Source organism: Merops nubicus, unplaced genomic scaffold, assembly GCF_000691845.1.
Source record: "Merops nubicus isolate BGI_N331 unplaced genomic scaffold, ASM69184v1 scaffold23213, whole genome shotgun sequence".
NCBI classification, from domain to species: domain Eukaryota; kingdom Metazoa; phylum Chordata; class Aves; order Coraciiformes; family Meropidae; genus Merops; species Merops nubicus.
In genome coordinates this window covers 3,725-13,590 of record NW_008597193.1, presented here as the reverse complement: position 1 = coordinate 13,590, position 9,866 = coordinate 3,725, and the positions used below count along the sequence as shown (strand labels likewise).

Below are 9,866 nucleotides of genomic sequence, written 5' to 3'. Positions count from 1 at the left end.
GATGCCAGGGACAGGCAGCAATGCAGACACATGGGGTCGAGGCATGTACCACCATTCTAGCAGCCCTCACTCTCACAGTCAAGCTACCAAAGGCAATCCCATCTTATTTTATCATTTTATTTTGAAGACAGCTCTCAGATCATCAAATCCAGCCATTAACCCAGCACTGCCGGGGCATCACCAAAGCAAGTCCCTCACCACCACATCTCTATGTCTTTCTTCTTAGAGTATGGGGTTTTTTTTTTGCTTTAAAGCCCAAATACCTACACTTAAATTCTCCATCTCTAAAGCAGGGAGGAGTAGCTGGCACCACTAAGTTGAGAGAGAGGAGAAAACCAGGTTGGGCATAGGCTCAGTTAGTCTCCTCTGAGCAGAAGCTGCAACAGATGTGGCTCCTCCGCATTCTGCCCTCTCATCCAACCTCCTCCCTCCCATCTTGCTGGTGTTGCTTTGCCAGTTCACAGCTTTCATCTCCCCTTGGCCAGTTGGATGCATCACCAAAGGCCATGGGAGAAGGCAGCGTGGGGCAGGCGCAGCGTCCCAACCATGCCAGCCCTCCACAGAGCCAGGGGAGCGTAGGGGGCTCTCCAGCCTCTGGCTCATGGAGCTAGTGATGCTGGCCCCGAGTGCTGGGCAAACAGTGGCTCTGGCACTTGGCACTGCACGGGGATTCGTGCAGTCTTTGATAGAGTTTCACATCGTGGGCCCACGCTCATGAATTTTGCAGGCGCCCGCAACGCTCGTTTTGTGCCCACCAGCGAGATGAAGCCAAGCCCTGCAGAGAGCACACAGGCCAGCTCACCACCCGCTTTCCTTGGCTGAAAGATACTGAAAACATGACAACCCTGCTAGTCTGTCTCAAGCAGCTGAGAGGACAGTGTTAATTAAACAGATAAAATCCAGCAACGCCGTTTTGGACAGGCGATGAAGAGCCATGGACCCAACTCATCTCCCGAGATCCTTCCCAGGACTTTGGGTGTCCCAGGTCCAAACAAAGACCTGGGGAGCAATTCCCTTTCATAAAGCTCTGAGACCTAGCAGAAAACAAAACGTAATCTCCTGGCCCAATACCATGAAGAAGGGTTTTGACCCTGCAGCATCTCTGCTGGCTGTAGAGCATGGAGCATGCATCACTCCTCAACTGGAAACTGGGCTCAGTGGCTGCATTACTTAGCAAAACCACCTTGTTTAAAACCATCAAGAAACAAACCTTGGTTGCATTTCAACTAGTGCAACCAAAATACAGCCTCCTTCCTTCTGCCCATTTCCCTCATCCTTCTGCATTTTCTTACCTGAAGCTCGTCAGGATGAATACAGCCTCCTTCCTTCTGCCCATTCTGCATTTTCTTACCTGAAGCTCATCAGGATGGCCTACACAGAGCATCAGATGGTACTTTGTATATGGCAGCAAATACTTCCCTGCCATTATATGTGATAGCCTATAAATTACTCATCCCCTTTCACAGGGGAATCACCCACACACTCGTGGCTCAGGTTGCCTGTCAGTACCCACCCCTGTACTGCAGCACTCCCACCAGCAGTCCCTGCTCTATACCAGACCTGTTCCTCCCCCAGTTTGAACCTGTGTTGATTTTTCCCTTCATTTCTCTGACTTTCCATAGCCAAATACCAAAGACAAAGGATAAATTCCCTTTTCTCTTGCTTCCCCCTGCAGATGTATTAAGAATGCTCCCCACACCTACCTACAGATCATTTGGAGATATTAAATTAGAACAACCAGGCTCTCAAAGCAATTCTTTCAGGGCTTCTTCACCCAACTCTGGTCAGTGATTTCTCCCAGTTTACAACCCAGGCTGGGAGAGAAGGATGACCAGAAATAAAAATGCAAGCTAAAACTGCCTGCATTGGTGTGTCTCCAAGAAAAATCACTCCAGACACCAGCAGTTGCACAGTATCAAGAATTACCTTTATTAGCAGTGATACTGGATAATTAAGTTCTGCCTCAAGAGGTATTTGGTCTGTAATACAAGGGAGAGGATCAGCAGAGGTGCAAAGCAGACAGCAAATGAGCAGAGTCTCATCATACCTGGGGCCAAGGGAAAAAGTATCAGCTGAAGAGAGCAGACTGCACGTCAGGCTCTCAACTGGGAAGCATTGAAGGCCACAAAGGATCATTCTGGTTGCCAAAATAAGGTTGGCTTGGGCTTTCCAGCCACAACCAACTACCCCATTACTCCAGGGCCCATGGAGGTGATGGAAGCTTGATGAGCAGCACCCACCATCGCTACCTTCAGCCCTTGGGCTGCCCTTCAAGCTGAGGTGGACTTTCACCAAGGTCTACACTGGCCAAAGCAGCCCTTGGCCAAACACCTGGCAACCCAGATCAGTAGCTTCACCTCTCCTTGGTCACGAAGGAGATGCTGAGAAAGCACCCTGCTAACAGAGCATCTGCTTAGAACCCAGTCTTAAAGGAAGTATTTTCCAGTGATGGCATCCCTGAGGCATCAGCTCCAATGTCAAGTTATGGCATGACTCCCTTGCTTATCAGTTCACCTCTCCTAGACTTTAAATCCACCCAGTTTAAGAAAAGAAACAGAATAATTGTATTTAATCCAGGCTGTGTTTGCATATGGAAGTTTAAGTGACTTTAAAAGCCAGCCCTCTTTGGGTGGCCCATATTTTTCGGTGTCACAGTAGCCCACCCCTCTGAAAACATCTGGAGACCATATGCCACCTGTCTAGATAAATTAATTGGTTTTCTGCTGTGAACATCACACCAGAGCCTCTCTAATACTTCTCTCCATGGCTTTTATAGACCTTTCTCAAGGCAGATTAAAGGCACTTTAAAAACCCTAGATTAGGTCCATTTAGCATTTTGGATTCCTTAGGGTTCAGCTGCAGACTGAGAAGTTGGTGTCCACAAATGTCACACCACGGTTACAGAAGGAGAAATGGTCTCAAGGTGGCTACAACGTATGTGCTGGGAAGTGGATGGATGATCCCTCAATTCAAACTTCTCTGGAAAAATTCAAGCAAGTAGAAGTCCAAGTGAAGAGGTTTCCCTTATATATACATCTTTTGTGGCACGAACGTATGAAATTTCCCCTGAAACAATGCCCTGCTCCCTGGTGTGGCTGTTACCCACTCCAGAAGCTTCCCTGAAGGTGCTCCGGGGCTCAAGTTCCCTTTGGCTCAACACCACCATCACAGCTTGATGAAGGGAGATCCCCCCAAGACCACCAAAACACTGCTGGGTTAAACTAGTAAAAATAAGGCAGCAAAACTCAAGGTTCTGTCAAAAGCCCCACTTTCAGCTTAAAACCAGCATGGTGGCACCACCAAACCACCCCTTCCCACTGACACTGGGTGAGGGACATACTTCCCTGCCCCTCCAGTGCTTCCCTGGGGAGGACAAGGCTTTTTTGGTCCATTTTCTCTAGTCAAACTGGGGAGTGACAGACGTCCAATGGGACCTCTCAATCACAGGGGACACCCTTTCCCAGAAGGAAGACTTTCCCCCTGGGTGCAGCTCTCCCCTCTCAAGAGAGACAGCCTGCTCCAAAAGCAAGGCATGCCTGGCTTTTGGGAGAAAAAGAACCTAAAGAAGTGACAGCAGCACCGCAAACTGAGGACATCCTCTACACGAGGTGGACGATGAGAACGGAGCAGGCAGCCCCCACAGCCAACCCCAGCATGAGGTAAAACGTCATCACCACCCCTGCTGCCTCGGCCAGCTCTTTTGGCACAATCTTGGGACCATAGACCATGACCAGAGTCCCCAGGTAGCCGTTGCTGAGCCCCAGCAGCACCGTGAATACCACTGGGTAGACATCATGGTTGAAAACCACTGTCTGGATGTGAGCACGGGGCTGGTAGTTGCTGAGGATGAAGAGAGGGAGGAAGATGGTCCTGAGGAGGACAAAGGCAGGCAGCAGCTTGCTCTTGGGGCCAGGCACTTGGATCCAGGCAGTAATCTGCCTCCCGCACCAGTCAGCAAAGTTGTACAGGAGGAAACTGGTGAGAGGCGCAAAGTACTTGGTGCTCCACGGGCTTCCTGAGGACTTGCTGACCGACTCAATGCTGGAGGAGAGAGATGGGAAGATGATGATGGAGATGAAGAAGTTGTAGAAGAGGCAGAAGCCGAGGAGGGCAGTCTTCTGCAGGATGGGGCGGAGTGGGGGGATGCCAGTGCTTTTTGTGAGGAAGGAGCTATTCGTGGTGCTTCCTGGCTCTGCCTCGTCCTCTGCGGAGCTGTTGGCTGGCACAGTGGCCAGAGATGGGCTCTCCTCCTGGCTGCTCATGTAATACCTGGAAAAAAAAGAAGGAAGGAGATTATTAGCCAAGTGTACCCAGAGGGGAAACACAAACTATGATTTGGAGAGAGCAGAGGAGAAGCTGGCGATGCGGGGATGCCCGCTGGACCCAGAGAAAGCAGTTGCAGCAACCCCATCACATCTCCAGCTCCCACCTCATATGAAGAGGGGACCCTTGGGGACCTACCACCCCATCTTCCCCATCGCAGGGATCCCTTTACACCTCCGTGGTTCACAGCAAGGACCTACTGCATGTAGGCACTCAGGGGGCCAGGTGATTTTGGGGGTTGTAAGCACCAACAAGACCAACGGATCATGCACATCAGTGTGTGATGTTGCAGATACAGACAACCTACAGAGACCCATCTTGCTGGCTGCTTCTAGATTCCTGCTTTCTGCTGACTTCCTGCATTTTGGAAGCCCTGGTGTCACCTCAGCATCCCCTCCCCCCCACCCGGGGGTAGCTTTCCAGTAAACTCCCCACATGCTGGAGTGGACACCCGGTTTCAGTCTGTGGTTTCAGTCAGATGGGGAAGTGTGGCTGGTGGCAGCATGGAGCCAGAGAGCGTGGAGTGGGATGGTGGTGGTGGGGTGATGGGACAGGAACCAGCACAGAAAGCATCCCATGGGTCACCCCAGCGACCTCGCTCAGCATCAGTGGTAGCAAAACCCTCCCGACCCGTGCTCGTGGGATGCCCACGCACGCACCTGGAGTACTCCAGCCTGGGAAGGAGGAGGTAGACCACGAGGCAGATGACGATGAAGATGTCGGCGGTGAGGAAGTAGGCCAGGGCGCTGTCCGTGACATCAGCCGCCGCCCCCAGGTCCACCAGGGAGGCGACGGCGCTGATGGTGCCACCCATGGCCTGACCTGTGGGGGGGATCAGAGAGCTGGAGCTCAGGGCCTGCCTGACCGAGATGGGACCACGTGAGGGACATCGAGGTGTCAGAGAGCGACCTAGAGCACCTCCTGTGAGGAGGACTTTGATGTGGAGGGAGATCCCAGAAACAGCAGCATCCTTTTATTAACTCCTCCCGGCGGGCACAAATGCCCAGGGGAAGCAGCTCACTCCCCTGCTCCAGGGGCTGGTCCCAAAACCTGGCTCGGGGTGCAGCTGCACACACCTCCTCATCTCCATTTCCACACCTTGCTGGAACACAGCTAGTTGTGGAGCTGCACCACAGCCCAGGTCCCATCCTGTATCCCCTTTCAGCTCTGCACAAGGGTCAGGATGGGACCCAACCTGCTGGGTTTGCAAAGTGCCCTCCTCTACCCAAAGCCTAAACCTGGCTTTCCACCAGCACATGCAACCACCTCTCTTCTGCCCTCCCCCACATAGGAATTCAAGCCACCAACAACCATTATCCCACCTCAGGGACATGGTGACTTCTCCCACTGGGTTAAACTCATTAAAACACTCCTGTCTCGGCCTCAGGAAAAACTCCTCCATCTTGATTTCCCCCCCCCAAATCCCCTCTTGGTTTGTCAGCCGTTCCACAGCACATTTATAATGTGAACAAACCTCCAGGGAGCTCATCACTCACGGCTCCCAACGTGCCCCTCATCACTCACTCATGGGAATGCATGAAAATGCTGAACAAAAAGGAGGGGACGATGCCAAGCAGAAGATTCCTCCAGCTGCAACCAGAGGAGCTGAGGGATGTATCCCCTTCCCCCCCTTCTCTCTGCACAGAACAAATAACCCAGTCAAGCTGTCATGCTAGGTGGAGCTGCTCTGCAGGGTGGTCACCCCTGGGCAGGGACAGGGAAGGACCACTGCTCTCCTTGCCTCTGCTCAGCACTTTGGTTTATGGTTATTTACAGAAACGAAAGCACTGGCTCACATGATCGAGCATGCTTCTCCTTCAGCAACTTCCCTTTCTCTTTAAGGCAAAGTTAATCTTTTAAAATAAACCCCATGTGACAGAACAACAGATTGCAGGAGGGAAAAGAAAACCAACCACCCAACCACAGAAAACCCAAGAGTATGATCCCACTGGGAGAGTGTGGCTGGAGGACACCAACCTGAGATCAGAGCCTGCAAGTTCTTCATGGGGAAGCAGCTGCTCAGCCCAAAGATGCTGCTGGAGAAGATGGTTGAGGCGCTGTTGACGATGACCACACAGACCATGGTGAGAGCAAAGAAGCTGGTGGTCCAGGTAGAGGTGTCAACCTTCACCAGGACTGTGATCACCAGAAAGACGATGAGCATGACGAAAAGGGAGGACAGGATCCGGACGCTGGCAGGTACCCTGGGGACAAGGGGAAGGAGAGACTCCTGTATTTAAAGGTAGGATGTGAAGGTGCAATGCAGAAGACATCAAATCCTCTGCTGTGAGAACGATCAAAGTAAAGAAAGAAAGGTGGGGGGAGATGAGGAGTAAAAAGTAATGATTTTTCTCAGAAGCCTTTGATGTTAAATCTGCGATTCCAACTTTTACCATCAGTAGGACTCAGTCTATAAGCTCAACCAAGCTGTAAATACCCATTTACAATGTAAATACCTTTAACAGGACAAGAGGAAACAGCCTCAAGTTGTGTCAGAGATGTAGGTTGGACATGAGGAAAAACATTTTCCCCAAAAGGGCTGCCAAGGCCTGGCCCAGGCTGCCGAGGGCAGTGGTGGAGTCCCCATCCCTGGAGGGATTGAAAAGCCATGGAGATGTGGTGCTGAGGAACACGGTTTAGCAGTGGACTTGGCAATGCTGGGTTAACAGTTGGACCTAATGATCTTAAAGGTCTCCTCCAACCAAAACCATTCTAAATGATTCTAACCAATTCGATGATTTCTCCCAGAAATCAGGAGCCATCTCCATGGCTAGAGCAACATACAGCAGCAGCTGCCTGGGAAGTATGGCAGGCTGGGTGAAAGCAATCCCAGGCCTCTCACTACAAGATAATCAGTTGCCTGAGCACAGAGGTTGCTTATTACCCAACTGGGAGACTGGATAGACTGGCCTGGGGCAGGATGGAGGGGTGAGGGCAAGAGGGTGGGATCTAGGGATGAAGCACACAAACACATTTCTCTTTGCTCACGAACAGGAGTTTGATCTGGGATAAGGAACAACACAAACTAAGGGAGGTGGCTATTTTGAATATCAGTTAAACTTGCAACAAGGTCCATTTCTTAGCCCAGTTCAGCTGCTGGTAGAACTAGAGTAAGGCACTACTCCTGCCTGGATGAGCCCGGCTATTGTCAGCTAGTCTCCCAGTGACAACAATGGCATTTTTAAGAGGAAAGACCATTTACCAAGTAATTAACCAAGGAATTTGTTTACAGGGGTGCAACTCAAACCATCTCCAGGCATGGGTGCTGCTGGCAGGGTGCCTCACCCTGCTTCATCTCAGCTGACTGCAACTCAGGCAGGGACAGATGAGGGGATTTTTGGCTGGACAGGGAGCCTGAGCTCAAGATGCCTTATGTGCCTCATGGCTTTCCCCCAAGGGAAGGAGAGGCAAAGCAGGGCTGAATCTAAAGAAAGGCAGGAGGGACGTGGACAAAGTTGGGGAAAGACACAGTGAATGGACCCAAGAAAAGAGCAGCACTTACTTGTTGACGAGCAAGAAGTTTCCTATCAGGCACAGCACAGAGGGCACAGTTGAAGCAATGGAAATGTAGCTCTCAAAAAAGTCCTGCCAGGAAAAACAAAAAAAAGGTATTGGGAGGAACATCACAGGAATTTCAGGTCCTAAATATGACATGATACAGCAAGCACAGGGAGTTACAGTGTAGGTGTCCACCTTGTTGTGTTGTAGCACTTTGCAAAGCTGCTCAGGACAACAGGCAGTGGTAAAGGGCCCCCAGGGCTTTTTCATCCTGCAGCAACCCTGGGGTATTTCAGAAAACGAGGGACATAAGAAATTCAGAAGCAGAAATGATGAAGGAAATATCTGTCTTCCTGCTGCACTGATCCCATGGGACAGCACCCAAAAGGTGGAGGTCTGAATTTCTCCTGCTGGCTTCAGCATTGTGGTTAAACCCCTTGGATATTTTATCCTACTGGAGCTCTGTTGAGGGCTAGTTTTTACAAATCAGGATACACAAGCATTAATATTACTCACTAACGGCCTCAAAAGCCTAATAAACCTTTGTGTCCCTCTGCACCCAAAGCAACCAGATCATACCTGAAAATGTGTTTGAGCAAAAGCAGCTCAGGTAGGACATTATTTGCCCTCCTCGTTTCCCTCTCTGAGTGCATGAAACTCGTTGAGAAACTATATTGAGGCTCAACATGCATTTACTCCTGGGACTTGGAGATCATCCGAGCAAGTCGGCTGCAGCACCAGTCAATATTCTCCAGCCCACCTCGTGCAGAGGTCAGGCTGGGCACGCAGAAAGCAATAACCACACTGGAGACAGAGAGAGATTTCTTTGCTAAGACTGCAGCCAAACGCTAAAATTTCAATCCATTCTATGTACTACACTGTTGTCCTCCCCTTGAGGGGTTTAATCCCCTGTTTTTTTCTGTGGGCATCTCGGCCAGCAGGCAGGACCATGCTTGTGAAGGGGATAACCTATATACCCACCCCCATCACAATGGGCTTTCACTTTCTGCAGTCATCTAGCCACAGAGATGGGACCATGGGACATCCAAGCAGGAGAAGGCACCCGGCACATTTTCTCTGCACGTTACAGGGTTTTGGTTTTTTTTCCATCTTTTAATCAGTTTACAATCAAGTTTGTTAATTCTTCCCTATCAGGAGCTTTACTGTAAGCAACGGGAATTCTAATAATCACTCCTAGAGGTTCCATATAGATGGAGACATAAATGCCTGCACTTCCAGCATGGGCTTGGCAAAGCAGGAGGCTCAAAACCCTGCAGCCATACGACAAATTACGGGAGAAAAGACAAAGCAAAATGCAAAGCTGGCTGCTAAAACTAAGACTTATTTACCAGACTACTTAAAACGAACCCTCAAACCAGCCTGGGGATATTTAACATACTTCCAAGTTAATTTTCTTTTTATTTTGTGGAGGAAAATAGACTTCATAACACTTTCCACTAAGCAGAAGTGTACTTGAAGTAATCCAGCAGCACCCTGGGGAAACGTTCATTCATTCCCAGCAAACGTGCTCGTGCCAGCGGTGGGAAAAGAACAGGGAGAGTATTTAAGAAACTGGGAAGCCTGCACTGCACTAGGAAATGATACCCTGCCTTACCCACAGCCAAACCCTGCTGGAAAAGAAAAGCCAAGCAGAAGGGTTGCAATTGCTGTCATTTCTGTGAAAAAGAACAGCCCTCATGCTGTGTTTTTAAGGCAGCGGCAGAAGGGTGGGGGGCAAATTTCATCCATACCCAGATGAAGGGAAAGTATCAGGCTCCACACTCATTTCACTTCTTTGCTGCAAGGTGTTGAGCTTCAAGTCAGTGGGCTTGAGGGCACTCTCAGTAAATTTGACAATGACACCAAGATGAGTGATGCAGCTGAAATGCCTGAGGGATAGGATCCATGTAGAGGGACCTGGGCAGGCTTGAGAAGTGTGCCAGTGTGAACCTTCTGAGGTCCAACAAGGCCAAATGCGAGGTCCTGCACCTGGGTTAGGGCAACCCAGGGGTGAAGGGCTGGACACCAGCCCTGTGGAGAAGGAC

The 9,866-nt window shown here is 50.3% G+C and overlaps 1 protein-coding gene across 1 annotated transcript in view; it reads right to left on the bottom strand.

The window, feature by feature from the left end:
• Positions 1–3,599: 3,599 nt before the first annotated feature.
• SLC29A3 (solute carrier family 29 (equilibrative nucleoside transporter), member 3) overlaps positions 3,600–9,866 on the bottom strand; it is a 9,188-nt gene continuing 2,921 nt past the window's right edge. The window contains exons 2-5 of the mRNA XM_008936640.1: positions 7,826–7,908; positions 6,301–6,527; positions 4,983–5,145; positions 3,600–4,269 (exon numbers count right to left, since the gene is read on the bottom strand). Coding sequence (XP_008934888.1) covers positions 3,600–4,269; positions 4,983–5,145; positions 6,301–6,527; positions 7,826–7,908 — 1,143 coding nt within the window. The remainder of the gene's footprint in view (positions 4,270–4,982; positions 5,146–6,300; positions 6,528–7,825; positions 7,909–9,866) is intronic.